Raw genomic sequence first — 26,083 nt, 5'->3', positions numbered from 1 at the left:
GCACACTTGTTATCATGGGAGATATTGCTGCAATTATATAGCTGAAGGTCAGATGTGTGATACTGTAATGCCAGCTTGGTTATCATCTAAGACAGTGAAAATGCCTACATAAGGATGAAAAAGAGGGGCAGTTTGCTCATATCTTCATTATTATTATGCCAATATTTCAAGGAACAAAGTACTGAGATGTGAATTGATTTATAACCATCAAATAGCAATAAATATATATTTTTAAAAGTGGCAAAACTCCAGCAAATGTATATTGTATCCACCACATACCATACATACTCGAGTATAAGCCAAGTTTTTCAGCATATTTTTTAGGCTGAAAAACCCCCCCTTCGGCTTATACTCGACTGAGGGTGCCCATCTGCAGCTGTGAAATTGTGGGAAATGCTGGGAAACTGTATCAGTGTTCCGTCTATCACGGACGAGGAGGAGGCGGGGCTTTGTTACAATGGACGGCCGCCGAACAGACTGCATGACACAGTGGGAGACACCCGCTGTTTTAGTTATCAAAGGTACAGCTGCAGATGGGCATGACACAGCGGGAGACACCCGCTGTTTTAGTTATCACAGGTACAGCTGCAGATGGGCACAGTGAGGCTGCAGATGGGCACAGTGAGGCTGCAGATGGGCACAGTGAGGCTGCAGATGGGCACAGTGAGGCTGCAAATGGGCACAGTGAGGCTGCAAATGGGCACAGTAAGGGCTGCAGATGGGCACAGTGAGGCTGCAGATGGGCACAGTGAGGCTGAGGCCGCAGATGGGCACAATGAGGCTGCAGATGGGCACGGTGAGGCTGCAGATGGGCACGGTGAGGCTGCAGATGGGCACAGTGAGGCTGCAGATGGGCACAGTGAGGCTGCAGATGGGCACAGTGAGGCTGCAGATGGGCACAGTGAGGCTGCAGATGGGCACAGTGAGGCTGCAGATGGGCACTGATGATACAGGTGGGCACAGTGAGGCTGCAGATGGGCACAGTGAGGCTGCAGATGGGCATTGTTTACCCAGTAGCTTCTGCATTTCCCACCCTAGACTTATACTTGAGTCAATAAGTTTTCTCAGTTTTTTGTGGTAAAATTAGGTGCCTCAGCTTATATTCGGGTCGGCCTATACTCGAGTATATATTTTTTTTTATAGTTGCAAGCATCTTCACTGTGAACTGTGCAACACCCTTCTTCCCCAGAAGTCACAATGATAGGACTCACCCACTCATCCTTAAGATGGCCATACACATTAAGATTTCTCTAATTTTGCCCATGGGGGAATCCTTTTATACTCCATCCACTCTAAACAGCATTGATGGATGAATCTGCATGCTGGCTATTGTATTCTGACAGATGGCACTCACAGCTGTCAGAATACTGGTACTGCCCACACATGACTGGATGAAGGCAATGTTTGGTCAAGAAGTTCTTGCCTAGCTTCTCTGACAAAAGTGGATTAAAAAAATCAACTTTTGTCAAGCTGGGTGGTGCCGACAAGGCTGCCCACGGAACATATTTCTGCTGATTCAGCAGGAATCAGCCAAAGATTAATCCGTGGACAATGGAGGCACTACACAACATGGATATCACTCCTCCCTCTCCTATATGCATTTTCTTGGTATTTGACTGACAGCACTAAGCACTGTGCAAAGAAAAAGAGCCCTAAATTGTAGTACAGTGTACATGCTCTCACTCTCTAACTCCCAGTCCGAGTGCTGCAGAAGAGGAGGTTACAGGAAGCTAATATGAAGCTATATTCAAGTATTTATAATAGCTATATTCATAAACATACATTTGGATCAAAAAGAAAAAATACTTATAGATTATTATTATTTTCTTTAATATCTGCCTGGAGTTCCACTTGGAGGATCTCACCTCGGAGCCATCGCAGCAGAAAGTAGTCATCCTGAGAGTATGGAGGGAGGATGGGTAGAAGGTCCTTTACATTCTCACGGAACTGGGAAAAGAAGAGTCTCATTTAAGTAATTGTCCTGAAGTGACTCTATGACCAAAGCTTACAATGCAACTATTATACACATGATGAGAATATCGCACGAATGATCGTCCGTTTTTTTACTTTGCATGCTGGTCTCATATCGAAAATGAAGAGGTTACTAAATGTACAAAAATTCTCGTATGACAGAATACAACTTTGGGAAAGTGATGTAATGTATTGTAATGTATTCTTTCATTTCCGAGCATGCATGGTCTTGCTCTTCCAATTTTTTTTTTCTCCTTAGGTAACAATCTCATATCTGACACTTATGAATAAACAACCACCTTCTGATCAGCAGGACAACCAATAAGACTCACTGATTAGAAAACCTTACCCAATCAATTTTGATCCCTCTTGGAACAAATAATAAGGTTGATTAGAAAACCTTACATGATCTATTTTGATCCCCCTTGGGACTATCTTTGCCCCCCCCCCCCCCCCAACGTTCTATATGGGGCCTCCCAATCTTGGTGCCTTCGATGGTTGCATTATGCATCCACGTTTGACTGCCCTCACAGATATATAGATTTTATAAAGTCTCCAGAGCACTAACTGCATAAGCAAACTGGAAACACAATAGAGCTGCTTAGTTTGACCTTTAGTACCCTATAATCTATGAGACATACTGATAAGAGATGTGTTATAGCAAACAGAAACTCTCTTATGTGCCTGAAAGAAGTTGATGAAAAAAAAAATCTTACAATGAGCATTATAAACATGTTATTTTTTTGACAATAATTAGAATTGACTTGGTTTTGACATGATAAATAGGCGCTTCAGTAAAACAAAAAAAGACAACCTTCCGTGTACAAAGAATAAGACTGGAATCTCATTTTGAGAACTGACAGTAGAAGAGCAGTTCTAAACTGAATTATGTACAAAGAATCTTCTATATTATAACTACTTTAACTTGTTACAGGGATCCATGGATCCATAGGACCCCCACCCTTGCTATAACAGTAAGGTGGTCTACTGGCACCATGATCAATAGGCTCTGCTGCATGATGGGAAGTGCTCATATACACATAGAAAGGTGACGGCAGAAAAAAAATGAGTAGTCCACAGAGTCTGTCCATTTTATATTTTTTTTAATTTATTTTTTTCATTTACTTAATTGTCTAACTATAGATCTTTGTCCCAAGCATGTTTGAAGCCAATGTGTGTGTGTGTGTGTGTGTGTATATATATATATTGTATATTACATATATTATCATTAAGAAAGAACAAAGGGGAAAAACTGCGCTAAATAATAAATTCATAAATGAAACACCTAAATAAGTGATATAAATCAATTGCATATCATAGTGAAAAGCAGCGATTCTGACAATATGACACCCATATAGCACTGAAAAATAAAAAACAAATAGAATCGCGCTAATAAATTACAAAAAAAGTGCATAGAAACTGTGAAAACAGTGTCAAATCAAGATGAACTAAATGTAAATGAACTAAGAAATATGGTGGCATCAAGGGTTAACCACCCATGCAACCTAAAAGTCCAAAAATAAGTGAACTAAATAATAGTCTTAAATGGTGGCAACTAAAATAAAACCACCTATATGAAGAAAACATCTAAGTGAATATGAAATATTCCTCCGTGAAAAGCAGTCCACTACCAAGAATGGAAGGGGTCATTCCTTACCGGAAAGCCATGATCCCCCACTACAGAGGATCATAACTCGCAAAACAGCTGAAACTTGCAACTGGGACTTGCATCGAAACCCACTTACGAGGTCATCAAATCATCAAGAGTTATGGACCAGCTGTCTCCATGTGTTCATCTCCATGTGTTTTTTATTTTTTATATATTATCTTTACATCGGGGTTCCCAGAGAGCCCCTCCTTACCTCAGAGTCCGCAGAGAGCCCCCGACTTACATCAGGGTCCCCAGAGAGCCCCCCCCTAATATCAGGGTCCCCAGAGAGCCTCCCCCTTACATCAGGGTCCCTAGAGAGCCCCTTCCCTACATCAGGGTCCCCAGAGAGCCCCTCCCTGCATCAGGGGCCCCAGAGAGCCTCCCTTACATTAGGTTTCCCAGAGAGCTCCCCCTTACATCAGAATCCCCAGAGAGCCTCCCTTTACATCAGGGTCCCCAGAGAGCCCCCCTTACATCAGAATCCCCAGAGAGCCTCCCCTTACATCAGGATCCCCAGAGAGCCTCCCCCACCTACATCAGGGTCCCCAGAGAGCCTCCCCCACTTACATCAGGGTCCCCAGAGAGCCCCTTACATCAGGGTCCCCAGAGAGGCCCTCCTTACCTCAGAGTCCCCAGAGAGCCCCTTCTTACCCCAGAGAGCAGCTCCTTACATAAGGGGAGAGAGGGCAGGCAGTGAGAGATGATGTCATCTCTTTGCTGCCCGCGGCTGCACAGTGAGAGCGGAACAGCTGTGATGCAAGGCGGGTGGTGAGAGATGATGTCATCTCTCTGCTCTTTCTCTTGCCCGACTCTCCCATGCTGCCTGCCCGATCTCTGGTGCTGCCCACCACACTAGCGGTGTGGCTGCAGAGAGGCCACGACCACAGCCGTCTCTGAGAGACTCGGGGCTATGGGCCCCAGATTCGGGGCTATAGCCCCAAAAGCCACCCCCTAGCAACACCCCTGCCCATAAGAGTTATGTCTAACTGGTACTTAGTGCCTGGCAGGTTATCGAAAAGATTCCTCCCCATTATGTTTTAGAGGATGCGGTCAGATGGGAACTATGTTTCATACATGGTGGACTTGTCCCAGAGTTATGAGCTTTTGGATTAGGATGCCCACTTTGATTTATTCTGTCACTATGGTAAACGTACCTAAAACCCACGTACAGCGCTCTTAAACAAGCCTGTAGAGGGAGTTCCTAAGCACACCCAATTGTTGATATGTTGCTGGCAGCAAAGATACCTACCTCTTGGAAAAGCCTTGTAGTAGATTAACGCAGTTAAATGCAAACTTAACTGGATAATATTGCATGAAAGAAATCGCTAGTGGGCTCCCGGACTAAAAACAACACTTTGAGAGTGTTTGGTCATTGTGGATATGATATCGACAACCTTCAATGTGACTGGGGGAGCGAATATCCTCCCCATTCTTCTTCTTTTTCTACTCTGCCTTTTCTTATTCTCTTCTCTCTCAGTAACTTGGAAATGCTCATTATATGCCATAGTCCTTCTAAAAAGGAGAGAGGACTTTCTTGTCCTCTGTCATGTAGTGGTGGTCATTACGGAGGGAACTCGGGGCTTTGGTAACTACTGTATATGTTGGATGATGTACATGTCAGTTGTATGACACCAAGCTGACACCAAGCTCCAATTCTTGCTGTTACTAGCCCTTCCTGGACTATCTCACCACCTTCCCTCACTCAATACTCTCTACATGCTTCTATATTGAGGATATTTGGTTACAAGTAGTCCATCTGGTGATATGCCTGGGAACTACCCATCTTTGAGCTCGTCTGAATATATTTGGTCTCCATAGCCCATGTGGAGATTTTCACGGTGTATCTCTACTCTTTTTGATATACTGGTCTGAGCTATATTTTCCTACTATTTGTCTGTACTTTTGTATTTCTTACTTGAAAAAAGTAAAGAGAAAGCAAATTCTTGTTCGCTTTGAATACTCAATCATGTACAGCGGCTTTCTACAAAATTGGACAACTGAGATAAGTAGTTGCACAATTGTTGAGCTTCTCAGCTCGTTTAGTAAATAAGCTCATTTGCTTGTTTTTTTTAGTTAAGGCCTGTAATATCTAAAAATTACAATATCTACACCCTGTGTAGCAACTGTATGTATTTTCCAGTTGATTGTACTACACTGGATGCCTGTTTTTCCTCTCCTGGTGACTCTCTCCTCTGATTTTTGGTCCAAAGGAAATTTTTCACCCTGCGGTATCAGTGCCAAAGAGTACTGCAGACAAAACTAATGGGCACTTCAACCTTTAAGATTTAACGTAAAAATAAAACATAATATTGCTAGAGTAAATATGAATGCCATGGCTGTGCTGGGAGCAGTAATTTTTGCTACCCCTTGTCGCTTGTTGCTAGGATGCTGGTGGCCAGGTGGCACAGCCTATTTAGCTACTAGGACACAGGAGGCTGGCCACACAGTTTAACTAGTTGTTATGGTGCAGGAAGCTGCTATCACCACAACAATCAATGATGCTGTATGGCCCGGGAGCTGAACATGGACTTAACACCCACTGAGGAGATAGTATCTGGTATGGACACTTCACCATCAGTGCCACCCTCTCACTGTACCGCCAGGAGTGCTGCCCAAAGTTGGGCATACATGGATTGAAATTCAGCTGGTTCAGCAAAGGCCGATCAAACTTTGATCCATGCAGGGGCGGATCCAGAGCCTAGTCTCGGGAGGGGCACTGCCAGAAAATACTTTTTTGGGGGAAAAATTAATGGGGAAATGGTTGGTGTTAGCGCTTCAATCATCACGGCACCATGGTTGTTATGGTGTCAGGATGATTGAAGCGCATTATTACTATTATTACATTGTTATAAAAAAAGAAATAGTTCAACTCACCATAATGCAGAATCAGTGGGAGCCCCGAGCGTGTCACTTGCCACTGTCACCCACCACACGTTGCGGATTGCCACTTGCCATGTTGCCTGTCACTAGATGCAGATTGCCACTTGCCATGTCGCCTGTCACTAGATGCAGATTGTCACTTGCCACGTCCCATGCCACATGTTGCAGATTGTCACTTGCCACACGTTGCAGATTGTCACTTGCCACGTCCCATGCCACACGTTGCAGATTGTCACTTGCCACGTCCCGTGCCACACATTGCAGATTGTCACTTGCCACGTCCCATGCCACACGTTGCAGATTGTCACTTGCCACGTCCCATGCCACACATTGCGGATTGTTACTTGCCACGTCCCATGCCACATGTTGCAGATTGTTACTTGCCACGTCCCATGCCACACGTTGCAGATTGTTATTTACTGACCCCTCCCCCCCCCCGGATCCGCCCCTGGATCCATGTAAGGGCTAGCTGGTTGTACACAAGTTGATCTATCAACTTTATTACTGTGAATTTGCTTCATTCATTGCTAGAACGCAGGCACCAGCTTGCTAGTCAAGTCACAGGGCTGGACTTATACTGTGGGCAGATCCTGTCCCATCAGGTCCGCCAGACTTTTGATTGAGGTGGATGGCAGTGGGTGAATCCTATAGCAGCTATTAGACTGAATTGCAGCTATGAAATCTTGCCACTGGAGTCCATTGTCAATCACAAGGCTGGTGGACCTGATGGGGAACTAGCCTCAGAGTTCCCCATCAGGACCGCCTCCCATCTGATCGACAGCATGTAGCCGTAGCCGCTATTTAGTCCAACAGTAGCTATGAAATTCACCCACTGCTTTCTGGTGTCAGTCACAAGGAATCCGGAACTGGTTCCTCTAACAGGCTCCACCCACCTCACAACAAAACCCTCTCCGCTTCCGTGCCTGTCTGTGTGATGGGCACAGTGACCAAGCAGGGGACAACACCAAGCCTGTGAGTTTATCAGGTTCAGCGTTACAGAGCTGCACTGAGGGCATTCCAGCCTTAGTGCCGGCTGCCTCTTGCAACAAATTTATATACTTGCTCCTAGGGTGAATCTGTCACAAACAACAATATTTGTGGAGTGCAGGTGCAACTGAATCCTAAAGCAAGTCTAGGACAGCGGTGTAAAAATTGGTGGCCCTCCAGCTGTTTCGGAACTACAAGTCTCATCATCCTTCTGCCTTTGGGAGTCATGCTTATAACTGTCAGACTTGCAATGCCTCATGGGACTTGTATTTCTGCAACAGCTGGAGGGCCGCCAGATTGACATCTGTGGTCTACGATATTCTTTCTGAATTGCAGGAAATATGTTTTGTTAAAAGAAAAGCAAAGTGAAGGTGTCTTCTGTTCATTTATCCACAAGCCAAGTATACTCACCAATCCAATCTCTCTCATCACCTCCATGGAAGCCCTTGCTCTGGTATAGGAGAGCTTGTGATCTTCCCCATGTGTCAGTGCCTGGGTCTGAGCGGCCAAACACCAGGCTGAATCACTATCAGAAGACGCTGAGTTTTGCCCTGAATAGGCATGATAAATATATGGACGGGTTGAAACTTCTGTCAGGTCTGAAATGCCTCCTGTGTCCCAATGAGAAGTATTTTTCCCCACATTCTTTCCTGCTTAATGCCATCACCTAGACAGGAAGCGAGTGGAAATCTCCATAACCCAAACATCCTGCACACTATACTAGAAAAAATGTTTATGAAATTTCCCTAACCACAATGGGAATAAAGCATTGGCATATATACTAATTATTTCCCACTCTATTAAAAACTATCCAAAAAAACACTTTGGCTTAAACGTTTGGCTCTACTTCTCCTGTGGATCACAGGAGTGCAGATGAAGCCCGCTGTCTGCTGGCGTCACAGAGCTGGTACAGGGTCTGGAAAGATTATGACCATGGGGTCAGGATCCACCCGCATGCCTCGACCGAAACCTGGTTCAGCCGTCGGGTCCCCCCCCCTCCACAGGCCAGTGCTCCAGTGAGCGAGAGGGGTGGGGGGGTCCGAGCAGAGAGCCAGTGACTGACAGTCAGCAGCTCTCTGCTCAGGGAGCTCTGAGAACCAAGGGATAGGCAGTGTTTGATCGCTCGGTTCTCAGCCTTAGAGCCGGCGGAGGACAGATACATTGGACAGATGCTGCATCCACCTAGGTAAGTATGATTTAAAAAAAAATAAGAAACCCTATACTTCTCTTTTAAAGTGTATCTATGGTAGTAATGTTGTAAATCATATATTAAAGCGGGGGTCCACCTATCTATCGGTTATTTTTTTTTAGTTCATTCACAAACTTTTCTTCTCAGCATTACATACTCACATATTGTGTGTAATATGTCCGCCTGTGTCAGATTTCGTCGGAAAGAATAACTTATATTATTCACTGCAGGCGGTTTCCATCTTCATTGTGGGCATTTGAAGCCCACAAGCATTTATTTCCTGGATGTGGTGAATGCTGTGCTCCCAGCATTCACCGCTTATTCCCGCACATGCTCAGTGGCATCCTGGGAAGCCTGAGACTAGCTCCCAGGAGTCTGGGAGAGGCTAGAAACACGCCTACTCCCACGGGAGGAGAACCAGGAAGTGCAAAGAAGAATAGAAAAATAAAAGGTAATTACGGCGATTTAAATTTTTTCAAACGGCATGTCAGCATCTAGGCAAGGAAGAGAATACATACAGATATTGTTCAAAATTTGGGTGGAACCCCGCTTTAATTTCCACATTGCATTTCAATTATTTCTAGCCTACTCCTATAAATCTGAAAGATCTTGAAGTTTGTAATCCCCGCACAATTACTTCTTTGAGGTCTATGATGTGTGTTCACCATGCCCTGTTGATAGGAACTGCTGTGTCACACATTTCACAGAGCCTGTCTTCTAAACTACAGAGGTGCTGTGAGAAGGAGTTGCAAGAGGCGGGGTCAGTACAGGAATCGGTGCTTGAAGGCAGCAAGGTATCATGGGATATGTAGTCCTTAGAAATTAAAAGTAAACAGCAGAGGAAAAGCTGCAAAGCATGCTGGGAATCCAGAAAGTTTTGGGAAGAGATGGCAAGCAGAAAGACAGAACTCACAACATGAAAGGAGATCTCTCCAGTAAGTTTATATTGGATTGTCAAATATAACTATTGTTTGTATTGTTATTACCATGATGATGCTGGTGTATGTTGTTACCATATAACTCTTTTAAAGCGGATTTCCACCCATATATGGAACCTCCGCTGATCAGATTTCCCCCCCCCCCCCTGGTGCCACATTCGGTACCTTTCAGGGGGGGCAGATACCTCAAATCCAGATATCTGCTCCCACTTCCGGGGAAAGATCGCTGCACATTGTATGAGCTACATAATGTCCGGCCCCTCCCCCCCCCCCCCCCCCCCGCTGCCTTCTGAAGACACAGGTCTCAGAAGACAGCAGGGACCATTCAAAAAGCTCAGCATGACTTGCGCATGCGCAGTAGTAAACAGGCTGTGAAGCTGTAAGGCTTCACTTCCTGTTTCCCTTGGTGATGATACCGGCGCCTGCACCCGGAGCCGAGGGACGGGTCGGCTTCAGGTGCCGACATCGCGGGCTCCCAGTACAGGTAAGTGTATTAAAAAAGTCAGCAGCTACAGTATTTGTTAGACTTTTATTTTTATTTTTTTACCCAGGCAGAACTCCGCTTTAAGTTTGGCTTTCACATTCTAAAAATGTTATATGCATTCTCATTAAACCTTATTCAGAAGCTTTTGTTAAAGTGTTCACTTATTCCTAAATACAGTTCAGTCAGCTTGTCAGAGTTTTTGGTGAAAGATAACTGAGTGATATTTGTCTAGGTCTCTTACTATCATCAAAAGCTAATGTCCTTGTATCAGGTGTATGATGGCACTAAGGTCATAAACACAGTGGCCTTAAGCAGTCAAGGTCTCTGCTTTGCTCTATGAACCTGATTAGATAAATGAGTTGCATTTGGATAACACCCAGCTTAACCATATCATACAATACAGTGGTGGCTTCAATATGACTGTGTCATGATTATAATGCATGCGACTGTGTCATAGACAAAAATAAAAACCGATAAAAGATTTTGGAAAGTTTTAACCCTTTTAACACTATTGGTTTTGCTGAGCAAGTTTGGCCCATATAAAAATACAAGGCTAATGTTATGCAAGTAGAACAAATTAACAATTTCTACACAGCTACATTATTAGGAATGCAATATGCTATCATGTTCATATGGTAATCCTTGAAGAACAGCTTTCATCACTGAATGGACATCATCAGAAGAAGAGTCCTCTACCTCTGATGATGTCCGCTAAGTGATGTTGTGATGTTATCACACACGCCGGTGGATCATTGGTGGCGCTTTTGTTGTACACACTGGTCTCTATGCATCTTATGTGAGTGGTATTTTTTGATAAATGTAATTGCGGTCCTAAATACTACACTACAGGATTTGTATCTTTGTTCCATCTTTACTCCATTATGAGTTTGGTGTGGGATGCCAAGGCACACTAGAATCTGTGAACGCTAGAGATGCATGGCTATGCACTATTGATCTCTTACCAGGGTTCTTCAAAGTTTCCCCACTTTTTTAAACTCTATTAAATATTTAAAAAAGTGTGGAAACTGTTTGAAGACCCTGTATAACTTAAGATCCTCTATATACGGTAAGGAGTGTGAGCACCAGGGGGCACTTGGAAGTGGACACTTGTGTGTAGTGCATTTTTGGGCACGTCCCCACTATCACAGGAACAAACTTGGTTTGTTTTTTCAAGGATTCCTCTTAAATTGGGACTTGCACCTGAGTTGTTTTACACTGAACTTATATTACATATATCTATTGTGTTTTATAAAACTGTTCTCACTATATTGAATGAATGTAGTAGCGGTGATGTATTTTCTTTAAATTTTTGTTTAAAGGAATAGTGAGCCTATTTTAGTTAAAGTATTCATGGTTCTGTATTTGGATGATCAGTGTGCTGCTTTTTTATATTAGATACTGTACATAGATAGACAGATGTTTAAGTTGACAGGTATAGAGATAAATAGATTACATAGATAGAGAAAAAGAGATATTAAATATACTATATAGAGTGTCTTGCAAAAGTATTCACCCCCTTGGCTTTTTCCCTATTTTGTTACATTACAGCCTTTAGTTCAATGTTTTTTTAAACTGAATTATATGTGATGGATCAGAACACAATAGTCTAAAATGGTGAAGTAAAATTAGAAAAATATATACATAAAACTATTTTTCAGAAATAAAAAAACTGATAATTGGTATGTGTGTATGTATTCTCCCCCTTTGTTATGAAGCCCATAAAAAGCTCTGGTGCAACCAATTACCTTCAGAAGTCACATAATTAGTGAAATGATGTCCACCTATGTGCAATCTAAGTGTCACATGATCTGTCATTACATATACACACCTTTTTGAAAGGCCCCAGAGGCTGCAACACCTAAGCAAGAGGCACCACTAACTAAACACTGCCATGAAGACCAAGGAACTCTCCAAACAAGTAAGGGACAAAGTTGTTGAGAAGTACAAGTCAGGGTTAGGTTATAAAAAAATATCCAAATCTTTGATGATCCCTAGGAGCACCATCAAATCTATCATAACCAAATGAAAAGAACATGGCACAACAGCAAGCCTACCAAGAGACGGCCACACACCAAAACTCACGGACCGGGCAAGGATGGCATTAATCAGAGGGGCAGCACAGAAACCCAAGGAAACCCTGGAGGAGCTGCAGAGTTCCAAAGCAAAGACTGGAGTATCTGTACATAGGACGAAAATAAGCCGTACGCTCCATAGAGCTGGGCTTTATGGCAGAGTGGCCAGAAGAAAGCCATTACTTTCAGCAAAAAACAAAATGGCACGTTTTAGTTTGCGAAAAGGCATGTGGGAGACTCCCAAAATGTATGAAGGAAGGTGCTCTGGTCTGATGAGACTAAAAGTGAACTTTTTGGCCATCAAAGAAAACGCTATGTCTGGCGCAAACCCAACACATTACATCACCCAAAGAACACCATCCCCACAGTGAAACATGGTGGTGGCAGCATCATGCTGTAGGGATGTTTTTCAGCAGTCGGGACTGGGAAACTGGTCAGAAGTGAGGGAAAGATGGATGGTGCTAAATACAGGGATATTCTTAAAAAACCTGTACCACTCTGTGTGTGATTTGAGGCCAGGGTGGAGGTTTGCCTTCCAGCAGGACAATGACCCCAAACACAATGCTAAAGCAACACTTGAGTGGTTTAAGGAGAAACATGTAAATGTGTTGGAATGGCCAAAGCAAAGCCCAGACCTCAATCCAATAGAAAATCTGTGGTCAGACTTAAAGATTGCTGTTCACAAGTGCAAACCATCCAACTTGAAGGAGTTGGAGCAGTTTTGCAAGGAGGAATGGGCAAAAATCCCAGTGGTAAGATGTGGCAAGCTCATAGAAATGTATCCAAAGCGACTCGGAGCTGTGATAGCCGCAAAAGGTGGCTCTACAAAGTATTGACTTTAAGGGGCTGAATAGTTATGAACATTTACTTTTTCTGTTATTTTGTCCTATCTGTTGTTTGCTTCACAATAAAAAAAAAAATCTTCAACGTTGTGGGCATGTTCTGTAAATTAAATGATGCAAATCCTCAAACAATCCATGTTAATTCCAGGTTGTGAGGCAACAAAACAGGAAAAATGCCAAAGGGGTGAATACTTTTGCAATGCATTGTATATTGATAGATAGAATGATAGAACTGTAGAACGACAGATAGATAGATAGTTAGATGGATAGACAGACAGACAGACAGACAGATGTCTTCCACTCACCCAACAAATTAAATTTAAGATACTAAGAATAACTTACAAAGCCATCCACAACTTGGCCTCCAACTACTTCACTAACCAAGTCTCAAATTACCAACCCAATTGTTCTTTGTTCCTCCCAAGATCTCCTGCTCTCTAGTTCCCTTGTACCCTCCTCCCATGCTCACCTCCGGGACTTCTCCAGAGCGTCTCCCATCCTTTGGAACTCTCTACCCCAATCTGTCCGACTATCTCCTACTCAATCCACTTTCAGACGATCCCTGAAAACTAATTTCTTCAGAGAAGCTTGTCTGGCCCCGACCTAACTCTACATTTATTTTTCTCCATCAGTCCACCCCCCACAGTTATTACCTTTTGTATCTCTTGACCCTCCCTCCTACAGTGTAAGATCTAATGAGAAGGGCCTTCTGATTCCTACTGTATTCAAATGTATTGTAATTGTGCTGTCTACCCTCATGCTGTAAAGCGCTGCATAAACTGTCTGCGCTATATAAATCCTGAATAATAATAATAATAATAATAATAAATAGACAGGTATAAAGATAAATACATAGACAGGTAAAGGAATAGATAGATAGATAGATAGATAGATAGATAGATAGATAGATAGATAGATAGATAGATAGATAGATAGATAGATAGATAGATAGATACATTAGGGATAGATATTAAACAGACAGGAATAGGGATGAATAGATAATAGATAGAAGGATTAGATAGATAGATAGATAGATAGATAGATAGATAGATAGATAGATAGATAGATAGATAGATAGATAGATAGATAGATAGATAGATAGATAGATACCTATCATGGATCTGTGATGGGACAATAAAATGACAAGTGTCTAAGCAATGAAGCCCATTCTTTCTATGGTAGAAGTCTCCAGGGGTGTTAGGGTTAAGAAGTAGTGTGTTGTGTCTCTTGCAGTCTTGTTATTACACACCCTAGGTGTCACGCAATAGGGATTAGCAGACAGGTTCTAGTGATCATACCAGCACACATAATAATAGAGAAGTCCTGGGTGTGAGGAAATGTAGGGGGTGGAGGATGTGGAGGAGTAGCTGTGGTCTGGCTAGTACCATGCAGGGCAGTGAAGATGTAGGGGTGAAGGATGTGGAGGAGTAGCTGTGGTCTGGCTGGCTGGTACCATGCAGGGCAGTGAAGATGTAAGGGTGGAGGATGTGGAGGAGAAGCTGGGTCTGGCTGGTACCATGCAGGGTAGTGAAGATGTAGGGGTGGAGGATGTGGAGGAGTAGCTGTGGTCTGGATGGTATCATGCAGGGCAGTGAAGATGTAGGGGGTGAAGGATGTGGAGGAGAAGCTGGGTCTGGCTGGTACCATGCAGGGCAGTGAAAATGTAGGGGTGGAGGATGTGTAGGAATAGCTGTGGTCTGGCTGGTACCATGCAGGGCTGTGAAGATGTAGAGGTGGAGGATGTAGAGGAGAAGCTGGGTCTGGCTGGTACCATGCAGGGCAGTGAAAATGTAGGGGTGGAGGATGTGGAGGAGAAGCTGGGTCTGGCTGGTACCATGCAAGGCAGTGAAGATGTAGGGGTAGAGGATGTGGAGGAGAAGCTGTGGTCGAGCTGGTACCATGCAGGGCAGTGAAGATGTAGGGGTGGAGGATGTGGAGGAGTAGCTGTGGTCTGACTGGTATCATGCAGGGCAGTGAAGATGTAGGGGTGGAGGATGTGGAGGCGTAGCTGTGGTCTGGCTGGTATCATGCAGGGCAGTGAAGATGTAAGGCTGAAGGATGTGGTGGAGTAGCTGTGAGGAGAAGCTGTGGTCTGGCTGGTACCATGCAGGGCAGTGAAGATGTAAGGGTGGAGGATGTGGAGAAGAAGCTGTGGTCTGGCTGGTACCATGCAGGGCAGTGAAGATGTAAGGGTGGAGGATGTGGAGGAGAAGCTGTGGTCTGGCTGGTACCATGCAGGGCAGTGAAGATGTAAGGGTGAAGGATGTGGAGGAGTAGATGTGAGGAGCTGCGAGGAGAAGCTGTGGTCTGGCTGGTACCATGCAGGGCAGTGAAGATGTAGGGGTGGAGGATGTGGAGGAGACGCTGGGTCTGGCTGGTACCATGCAGGGCAGTGAAGATGTAGGGGTGGAGGATGTGGAGGAGAAGCTGGGTCTGGCTGGTACCTTGCAGGGCAGTGAAGATGTAGGGGTGGAGGATGTGGAGGAGAAGCTGGGTCTGGCTGGTACCATGCAGGGCAGTGAAGATGTAGGGGTGGAGGATGTGGAGGAGAAGCTGGGTCTGGCTGGTACCATGCAGGGCAGTGAAGATGTAGGGGTGGAGGATGTGGAGGAGAAGCTGGGTCTGGCTGGTACCATGCAGGGAAGTGAAGATGTAGGGGTGGAGGATGTGGAGGAGAAGCTGGGTCTGGCTGGTACCATGCAGGGCAGTGAAGATGTAGGGGTGGAGGATGTGGAGGAGAAGCTGGGTCTGGCTGCTACCATGCAGGGCAGTGAAGATGTGGTGGGTGGAGGATGTGGAGGAGAAGCTGGGTCTGGCTGGTACCATGCAGGGCAGTGAAGATGTAGGGGTGGAGGATGTGGAGGAGAAGCTGGGTCTGGCTGGTACCATGCAGGGCAGTGAAGATGTGGTGGGTGGAGGATGTGGAGGAGAAGCTGGGTCTGGCTGGTACCATGCAGGGCAGTGAAGATGTAGGGGTGGAGGATGTGGAGGAGAAGCTGGGTCTGGCTGGTACTATGCAGGGCAGTGAAGATGTAGGGGTGGAGGATGTGGAGGAGAAGCTGGGTCTGGCTGGTACCATGCAGGGCTGTGAAGATGTAGGGGTGGAGGATGTGGAGGAGAAGCTGGGTCTGGCTGGTACCATGCAGGGCAGTGAAGATGTAGGGGTGGAGGATGTGGAGGAGAAGCTGGGTCTGGCTGGTACCATGCAGGGCAGTGAAGATGTAGGGGTGGAGGATGTGGAGGAGAAGCTGGGTCTGGCTGGTACCATGCAGGGCAGTGAAGATGTAGGGGTGGAGGATGTGGAGGAGAAGCTGGGTCTGGCTGGTACCATGGAGGGCAGTGAAGATGTAGGGTACAGTGAGGGTAATCCAGTTGGGTGTTGTGGGTGACTAATAATGAGGATATGACCCTGGCAGTGCAGTGATAAATAGACTGTGTACACATACAGTACAGGAATAGGTGAGTGTTGTGTATGAGGGATAGTAGCAGGCTCTCACCTTGGCTAAGGCCTCTTCTTGTTTAGGACTGAGGTCCCCGACTCTTCCACTCATTCTCCTACCCAGCCCTGGTCTGCTCAGCTCCTCTATGAGTCTGTACGGAAAGTGTGTCACTGTCACAGTCGTCTCATCAGTCTTCCCGGTGATATTATATCACCAGCCGTAGGCTCCGCCTCCCGCCCCACAGCCAGCCCCTCTTCTTCTTCTTAAAGCTACATGCCTTTTATAGCAAGTGAGAGGCTCTCTCATGTCATTCAGTGCTGCTGGAGTGTCTGTGACTGGAACCCTTTGTCATTGTTCAGAGAGAATAAATGTATTCAGTGTCCAGCACTTCAGGACTTTCAGATTGGACTAATGGTGGCCATACATGCTTCAATTTTATTATCCAATCGATGTGCGATCAAAACAATCTGCAAACAATCAAAGACTTGGTTTCAATTGGATTCAGTCAAACTGAAGCTGGCGGTACATTTAAGCTATTTTATTTCCTTTAACAGCGGGCTGGAGGAAAGAAAATCACTCGATTCCTCCGACCTCACCAACACAGTCAGTGTTAATGGGGGGTCCCTCCCACTGCGTTATTGTGTTCTGACAGAGGGAGCCTTCCTCACCATCAGAATAAAACGATTACTGCATCCAGCCACAGCCAACGGCAGGAATCGTATAAAACGTGCCCATAGGTGGATTGAAATTTGGGCGGTCGAAAGCGGCCGAATTGCGATCCGTCTATGGCCGGCTTAAGTCAATCAGGATGAAAAATTATCAATCAATTCTTCACGAATATGATCATATTTTGATTGATCAAATTATGGGATTACATGGAGGAAGGAGATGTGATCAATAATTTATCATCATAAATCACAATCATATCTTAAATATTCATCCAAATGGAAGCTCTGCTGATTTTATCATCCAATCATGTGCAAGCTAAATGCTGTTTTTTCTTTTCCTTGCATGTCCCCCTTAGATCTACAGCGACTGCACTTCCTAGTGCGCTTGCAGTGCAAAGTGGATTTGCCTTTAGTAAATAAATCCCATTGCATCAGTTATTAAGTATAGATTGATTATTTCTATTGGGAGAGGTTGGAAAAGAAGTAAACCATTTAGACCCCTTTCACACTGGGGCAGTTCAGGCGTTAGCGGTAAATTGCCGCTAGTTTTAGCAGCGCTTTACTGCTGTTATAGCGGCGCTTTTCGGCCACTAGCAGGACGCTTTTAACCCCCGCTAGCGGCTGCATAAAGGGTTACAAGCTAAAATTAGGGGCAGACTTTCTGTTGCGGAACAACGCCTGGGGCAAGTGGAGGACACTGTGGAGTCTCATGGAACAGACTTAAGGGCCCTGCAAACCAAAATTAGAGCACTGGAATATAAATCCGAAGATGCGGAAAACCGTAATAGGAGGAACAACCTCCGTATTGTAGGTCTGGCGGAGGGAGCTGAGGGGAAATGCCCGACGGAGTTTATTGAAGGCCTGCTGCGTTCCCTCCTACCAGGGGCTCAATTTTCACCTTTCTATGCGGTGGAACGGGCTCACCGGATCCCTCCCAAGCCGGGCCCTCCTGGAGCACCGCCACGCACATTTATCCTAAAGTTTCTGAACTTCCGTGACAGGGATGAGGTGCTACGAGCTGCTAGAGTGCAGGGAGAAATACGCCATCAAAATAACAAGTTACTTATCTTCCCTGACTACTCTGTTGAAACTCAAAGGCTCAGACGCTCCTTTGACCAGGTGAAGGCAGCCATGCGTCTTAAGGGCATACGATACAGCGTTCTGTTCCCAGCACGATTGAGGGTCCAAGACGGAGAGACCATCAGATTTTTTACCTCCCCCGGAGATGCTAACACATGGCTGGAATCATTGCCCCCTAATCGTTAAACGCTGCAAAATGCTTTTCTGCACTTCTGCTCTGAATATTGGCCGCTGATTGTTTAAATATCAACAGGGGACTTAACTTTGCACCCGTTGTGCCTTTTGTAATCCCTGTCGGTGGACAATATAAGTGTTGCGCCCCTGGCTATGCCAGGTGATACCTACTCTCAAGTTTGCCACTGTTTGAATCTACTCAATGTTCTTTTGGGCTTTCTTGGAGGCTCAGATGTCAGTGATGACCCTAATCCCTGAAGGAGGGCCACTGGCGGACTCTAGTGTCCACTATACGTATTGCAGGTTCACTTCTTCCTCTTTCCTCACTTGCAAGAGATATGCACCCTTTATTTTGAATGTCAAGGCTGGAATTCCATCTGGGAGACAATCAACTGCTATCCGCAGGAGACAGCACCTTGCCAGATTGACTGCCTGGAGTTTGACATACCCTGTCTTCATGGGCTACGGAATGGTCTTCCCCATTTATCCTAAACAGGGAACATATTCTATTTTATTTTTGTGGGAAGGGGGAGGAAGGAAGAAAAATCTACTCACCCACGATGGTCCGAAATGGAAAGGTTCGAAATAACCTTTGTTGGTTGGAACGCTAATTTTCTCCTTACTCTGAATGGCAGCGGAGTCTCTCGTCACCTTACGTGGACAATCCTCTCCACTAAGGGTCTACACCCACTGGTTCACGCTCCCTGAACTTGGGGGTTTAATTTTTCTTTGTTGATGTTTGGGGAACAAGGCATTCCTAGGTTGGGGTGGGGGATGCGGGGTGGGAGGCGGGGTTTAATGATAGGTTTGTTTTTGTTAACACTATTTTGTTGTTTCAGGTGCTTTAGATTTTCTTTTTGGTTTTTTTTTGTTTTCTTTTCCATGTGCTTTGGAGTGTCGACACGGGGAAGGTTTCTAGACATTGGAGTGTACATGACAATTTATGTAATTGAGTGTGCGGGCGCTGATCCCTCGGGCTGGGTGATCCGTGTACCCCTATCAATTCTACCACCTAATGGCTGAACTTAAGGTAATCTCATGGAACGTGCGAGGCCTTAATACTGCAGTGAAAAGATCCCTAGTGTTTAAGTTCCTACAAAAGCACCAACCGCAGATCTGTATCCTACAGGAGACACATCTGCAGGGCACCAAAACTATTTGTCTTAATAAGACTTGGGTCGGCCTACATTACCACTCCACATTTTCCACATATGCCCGTGGGGTCAGCGTCCTAGTACACAAGACAGTGCCGTTTAGGCTTCTGGAAGTCAAGACGGACAAGGAGGGTAGATACGTAATTTTATATGCTAACATATATGACAAAACTGTGGTATTAGTCGGATTGTATATTCCCCCTCCAGCTAACGGTAATGTTCTTCATGAAATCATGCAAACTGTGGTACAATATGATACAACTCTTGTTTATTTACTGGGAGATTTTAACATGGCCCCCTCGGTGGAACAAGACAGGTTACACCGGTCGGCTCGTGATACTCCGGACCTCAGACAGTGGGCTGATCTTTATGCCCTCACTGATGTCTGGAGACACATATACCCGACCTCAAAGGTATTTACTTGCCACTCTGCTTCTCATAAAACTCTATCTCGAATCGATCTGATATATGCCTCATGCCCTGCCTTGCAATTTGTTAAAGACATTTCTGTGCTTCCCAGGGGAATCTCTGACCACACGCCCCTCTGCCTGACGTTGACTTTGACTGCTCCCCCGGGCCCCCGACTTTGGAGACTGTCCAAGTTCTGGGCTGATGACGAGCGACTACAAGAACCCCTAACAGCAGCCATTTGCAATTTTTGGACGGATAATGTGGATTCTGCCCCACCAATCGTGCTGTGGGACACCTTTAAGGCTTGGGCTAGAGGGGAGTTTATGATCAGTATTGCTCGCCTTGAACGTGACTCCGCTCATGAATTGGAGGAACTTGAGAGACGGGCGACTATTCTGGAGGCTGACTTTGTCGCTGACCCGGGAGACGACAGATATAGGGAGTGGAAACGGGCTTTATGCAGACTCTCCACAGCTAGGATGGCACAAACGAATAAAGCGCTACTCTTTTCGGCCCAAAGAGTGTTTGAACATGGGGGGAAAAATGGGAAACTCCTTGCATGGTTGGCCAAGGGTAATATCCCAGCTACCCCTATTGGTTCCATCAGGGACAGTTCCGGCCAGTTACTCACATCCCCTCAGGATATTAACACTCGTTTTCGGGAATATTTCCGAGAGGTCTACTCCTCCAGGTCTGAGGCGTCTGACTCAGACCTGGCCAGGTTTTTAGATTCATTGTCCATCCCTTATTTAACAGCTGAAGCCAGGGAAGAATTGGAGAAGGATATCTCGCTAGAGGAGATTCAGGTCGCTATGGGACATCTCAAGAGGGGGAAGGCTCCTGGGGCAGATGGTCTACCATCTGAAGTCTATTCCAACTTCAGCGAGATTTTAGCTCCTAAATTAACCTCGCTATTATCTAATTTTATGGCCCTAGAATCTTTACCAGAGTCCATGAACGAGGCAGTAATTGTGTTGATTCCCAAGCCGGGTAAGGATCCGCTAGAGTGTGCCTCGTACAGGCCAATATCGCTACTCAATGTAGATGCCAAGATCTTTGCGAAAGTTCTGGCTATCCGCTTATCTCACGTCATAGAAGACCTGATCGGTATAGATCAGACCGGATTTATGCCTGGCAAGGGAACCGATATCAATCTGAGGCGTCTCTTCCTTAATCTTACTATTCCACATGACAATGCAGGGACCAGAGTTGTAGCCTCACTCGACGCCGAAAAGGCGTTTGACTCTGTGGAGTGGAACTATTTGTGGCTGGTATTACAGAGATTTGGGTTTGGCCCTAAGTTTATACATGGCATTCGACTGTTGTATCGGGCCCCCAGAGCTAGGGTCCGTACAAATAATTGGGTCTCGGAGCCCTTTGATCTATTCCGCGGCACGAGGCAGGGCTGCCCGCTCTCCCCCAGCCTGTTCGCTCTGGCGTTGGAGCCACTGGCAATTTCAGTCAGGAGTGCTCCGGATGTCCTGGGCTTGCGGGTGGGTCTGCTGGAAGAGCGGCTGTCTCTGTATGCGGACGACGCGCTTCTATACCTAAATGATGCGGGCCCGTCTCTTCTTGCGGCATTGAAAATCTTTGACAACTTTGGGGGGTTATCTGGTATAAAGATTAACTGGACCAAATCAGTACTGTTCCCCCTGGACGACGCAGCTGCCTCTGGACCATCATCCTCCCCACTACAGTGGGTGACGGAATTTAAATATTTAGGGATAGTGATCACAAAAAACCCATCAGACTTTATAAGTAAAAATTTGAGCCCCATCGTGAATATGTTGCGTGCGAAGTGTTTGGCCTGGGCTGACTTGCCCTTAAATTTATTGGGACGCATCGGCCTCATTAAGATGATGATGCTTCCTAAATTCAATTATATTTTTAGAAACTCCCCGGTGTGGGTCCCTGCTTCATTTTTTGGGGAGGTTGGTGGTCTGGTGGGAACCTTTATTTGGAGGGGTGGGAACCCCAGATTGGCGCGCTCCACTTTGTGGCTACCTACCTGTTTTGGAGGATTAGCCCTCCCCAATTTTCAGGTCTACTACTGGGCGGCTATGTTGGTGTCGGTTTACTGGTGGTTTCAAGGTTCTAAAATGAATGCAGCAGTCTGCCTTGAGGCAAACTATTTGGGCTCCCTTACTGATCTACGTAACTTTCCCTATCGAGGTCCGGGTGCGTATACGCGAGTTCCTGAACCCACTCGGGCAACTTGGAGGGTGTGGGTGGCTGCAAGACGTAGATTCCTCTCTCCGGGTCAGTTATCACCGGCGAACCCGTTATGGGGAAATCCAGCTCTTAACCACTTCCGGACTGTGCCTGACCCACAGCTTTGGGCCAGGTTCGGCATCACAACCATAGAACAAATTATGCCCAGAGGGGAATTGCTCTCTATCACGGAAATAATGAATAAATTCCAGCTGCCCGGAGGGATGAGGTTTAGATGTTTTCAACTAAGACATGCGGCACGGGCTCAGTTTCCTCAGACGCCTTTACTTCAGGCAGATCCCATTGAGGAGCTATTGGCGTCTGGAGATGTCTCCAAGCCCCTTTCCACCTTGTATGCTGTACTCCTGGGTAAGGACTCTCCTAAAATAGCAAAATTATGGGACAGTTGGCACACCGACATTCCATCATTAGACAGAGAGGATTGGGAGGAATGTCTAGATAATGGCCCTAAACTGGTGATTGCATCCAGGGATAAGTTAATCCAGGTCAAATTTATACATAGGACTTATTACACCCCACAGAGACTCCATCGCATATTCCCTGATAGAGATCCTATGTGTAACAAATGTAAGTGCCAAATTGGAACTTTTTTCCACATGTTCTGGGAATGCCCATTGATAGCAACATATTGGTGTGCAATATTTGCAGAGATAAACTCCAGGTTGCAAATATCCATACCAATCACTCCGGAGTTGGCCCTTCTCGGGATTCATGACAATGAACAGAGAGCCTATCACTTAAAACTGCTTATTTCCCTTCTACTTTTTTATGCCAAGAAGGAGATACTGATGAAGTGGACAGACCCCTCACCCCCGACAGTGTCGGCCTGGGAGGCACAGATTGAGGCAGTTATACCTATGTACAGAATCACATATATTAATCGAGGTTGTCCATGGAAATTTGAGAAGGTGTGGACACCTTGGCTCTCATCTTAGGGGGCCACGGTGGATTCATGTATTATGTGGGGGGGAGGGAGGGGTAATCCCCGGATACATGAGGTACTTTTCTCTGTGATCATTTTGTCTAGAACGTTGACATGTACTGATGTTTCACCTCCTGCACATGTATGACACTGCTATGCGTTTGCTCATGCTTATCTGTCATGTAGTGTTCTATATTATGTCAAGAGGTATTATGTAACCTTCTTCCTTGCGATACAATAAAGCACACCTGTTTGTTAAAAAAAAAATAAAGGGTTACAAGCACCCGTTTCAATAGGCAGGGGCGGTGGAGGAGCGGTGTATACACCGCTCCCCCATCGCCCCAGACGATGCTTGCAGGACTTTTTTTCCCGTCCCACAAGCGCACCGCCCCAGTGTGAAAGCACTTGAGCTTTCACACTGGGATGGCTTGAGAGGCGCTTTACAGGCGCTATTTTTAGCAGTAAAACGCCTGAAAAGTGCCCCAGTGTGAAAGGGGTCTTACTTACATAAAGCGCAGATCCACTAATTTTTGTGTTTACTAAAAGTCAGCAGCTGAAAAAAGTATAGCTGCTGACTTTTAATAAACACACACTCACCTGTCCCACGATCCAGCAATGCGGCCGCCCAAACCCTCGCTTCTCTCCCTTACCTCCCCCTGGCGCTAGCATCACAGGTGTGGGCCCCATCTCTATCTAGCAGCGTTGCACGGGACTCCCCTCCTCATTGGCTGAGACAGCAGCAAAGCGCCATTGGCTCCTGCTGCTGTCAATTAATGTCAGTGAGCCAATGAGGAGAGCGAGGGGCGGGGTCGGGCACCGACTCCATGTCTGAATGGGCAAACTGAGCTGCGACTCAGGTGCCCCTATAGCAACCTGCTTGCTGTGGGGGCATTCAACAGGAGGGAGGGGCCAGGAGTGCCGGCGAAGGGACCGGAGAAGAGGAGGATCTGGGCCGCTCTGTGCAAAACCACTGCACAGAGCAGGTAAGTATACCATGTTTGTTATTTTGAAACAAAAAAAAATAGACTTTATTATCACTTTAATCCTCAGATCCTCCCATCACAAGACCAGTCCGCTCCAGCGCTCTTGAATAGTGGACTGTTCCCGACGTCATCATGCTCAGAGGCCCAGAGCAAGCTCCAGGAACGGCCCACCGCTGGACCATGATGATGTGGGATCCTCCGCTCAAAGAGGGGCTTAAACCAGAGTGCTTGTGTCTCGTTACCTCCAGGAAAAGAAGAGCCCCAGGTGCTGGCTAAATGCTGATGCAAGTAGAAGAGAACAAGAAGACCTGGACAGCCGCACACCGGAATAGATAAATCCGTCTTTTTAGTCAAAATACAGGATCATGGGGTACACAAAACACGAGTATGAGTAAGCACTTGGTGTAAGTGCAAAACGCGTCAGTGATTCTTGTACCACCCCACAGTCGTGTTTTGTGTACCCCATGATCCTGTATTTTGAATAAAAAGACGGATTTATCCATTCCGTAGTGCGGCTGTCCAGGTCTTCTTGTTCTCTTCTACTTCCACCGCTGGACCATGGGGGATCAAAGGATTGGATGAGTTTAAACTGCCAGCTCGTCCCTAGACAAAATGAGTAGTTGACCTGTGCAGTGCGGGTATAGCCCCACTGCAATGTCCCCACCCCAATGGGTGAGGACATTGCTGGATCCTGGCACAGGTACTGTATGTGTGTGTTTTTTAAAAATCAGCAGCTACAGTATTTGTAGCTGCTGACTCTTGCATTTTTGTTTACAGGGTGAAGATCCTCTTTAAGGCCGGTTCCCACTGGTGCGATGTCTGACATCGGATGTGATTCGCAGTGCAGTGCAAAATCACATGCGAGCTCTGTGCGATGCGATTTCAGCCATACAGATAGTAATCGGACCAAACTTGCACAGGATCCTTTTTTTGGTCCGCAGCAGAATCGGAACACCCATGTGATCTGATTCATGTCCGAATTTGCAGTTCGCACTGCCATATGCAAACTTATTTGGGGGTGTCGTTAACTTTTAATTGACACTCTCAGCAGTTGGTATAGGGCAGTGTGAACTGCCGCCGGGAGACATGCGATGAGGGAACCCGCAGTGGATTCGCAGGGTTCCCGCATCTCTGCAGTGTAAATCCGAGCCATAATGGGGACGCAGCAGCTGCACGGACACACCCACTGCTCCCAATTTGACAGCTGTGTGGGGGCTGGTGAATGCAGGTGGGGGTCCCTGAACGCACACTGTCTGTCAAATTGGGAACAGCGACTGTGTTCTTGTAGCTGCTGCGTCCCAGTTGACATGAATGATACTGGAAGCATGGATGCATGGAACACCTGTACATTCTGCACTGGCAAAACATGGCCCTCACATGTGTGTACACTTAAAGTGGTTGTAAGAGCTCAAGGTTTTTTACCTTCCTGCATGCATGAGTCTAGGTTCACATTGCTGCGGGTTAGCTAAACTCGGCAATGCAGTCTGACTTCAGCAAGGATTTGACAGACATTTGTGCAGATTCCTGCACAGATGTCTATACAAATCACCCCCGAAGTCGCCAAAAGTACTACAAGAACTACTTTTGGGAATCAGTGCGGTGCCGCAAAGTTGGCGCTGCACTGATTTGGACAGTGTCATTGCCGGCAATAGCCGCCGATTTGGCCTGCGGCTTTACCGGGTCTCTTCCTCCTCATTGGCTGAGACAGCAGCTACTGTCAATCACAACCAGTGAGCCAATGAGGAGAAAGCAGGAGCTGGGCAGGGCAAAGCCACGCTCTGTGTGTGAATAGACAAACAGAGCAGCAGCTCCGGAGCGAGCCTGCTCGGGTGCCCCCGCAGTAAGCGGCCTGCTGTGGGGGCACACAGCAGGAGGGAGGGGCCAGGAATGTCGGCTGGGTACTTGAGGAGGATCGAGGCTGCTCTGTGCAAAACCACTGCACAGAGCAGGTAAGTATAACATGTTTATTATTTTTAAATACATAAATAATAATAAAAAAACCTAG

General features: G+C 46.1%; 1 protein-coding gene across 1 annotated transcript in view; it reads right to left on the bottom strand.

The window, feature by feature from the left end:
* The window catches only part of SEC14L2 (SEC14 like lipid binding 2), a 78,696-nt gene extending 61,983 nt beyond the window's left edge, over positions 1–16,713 (bottom strand). Inside the window, exons 1-2 of the mRNA XM_073630918.1 lie at positions 16,512–16,713; positions 1,866–1,947 (exon numbers count right to left, since the gene is read on the bottom strand). Of these exons, the coding sequence (XP_073487019.1) occupies positions 1,866–1,947; positions 16,512–16,565 (136 nt within the window). The 5' untranslated portion in view covers positions 16,566–16,713. The remainder of the gene's footprint in view (positions 1–1,865; positions 1,948–16,511) is intronic.
* Between the last annotated feature and the right edge of the window lie 9,370 nt (positions 16,714–26,083).

The sequence above is a fragment of the Aquarana catesbeiana genome, linkage group LG01 (assembly GCF_042186555.1).
Source record: "Aquarana catesbeiana isolate 2022-GZ linkage group LG01, ASM4218655v1, whole genome shotgun sequence".
NCBI lineage: Eukaryota > Metazoa > Chordata > Amphibia > Anura > Ranidae > Aquarana > Aquarana catesbeiana.
This window is presented reverse-complemented; position numbering and strand designations above follow the sequence as displayed.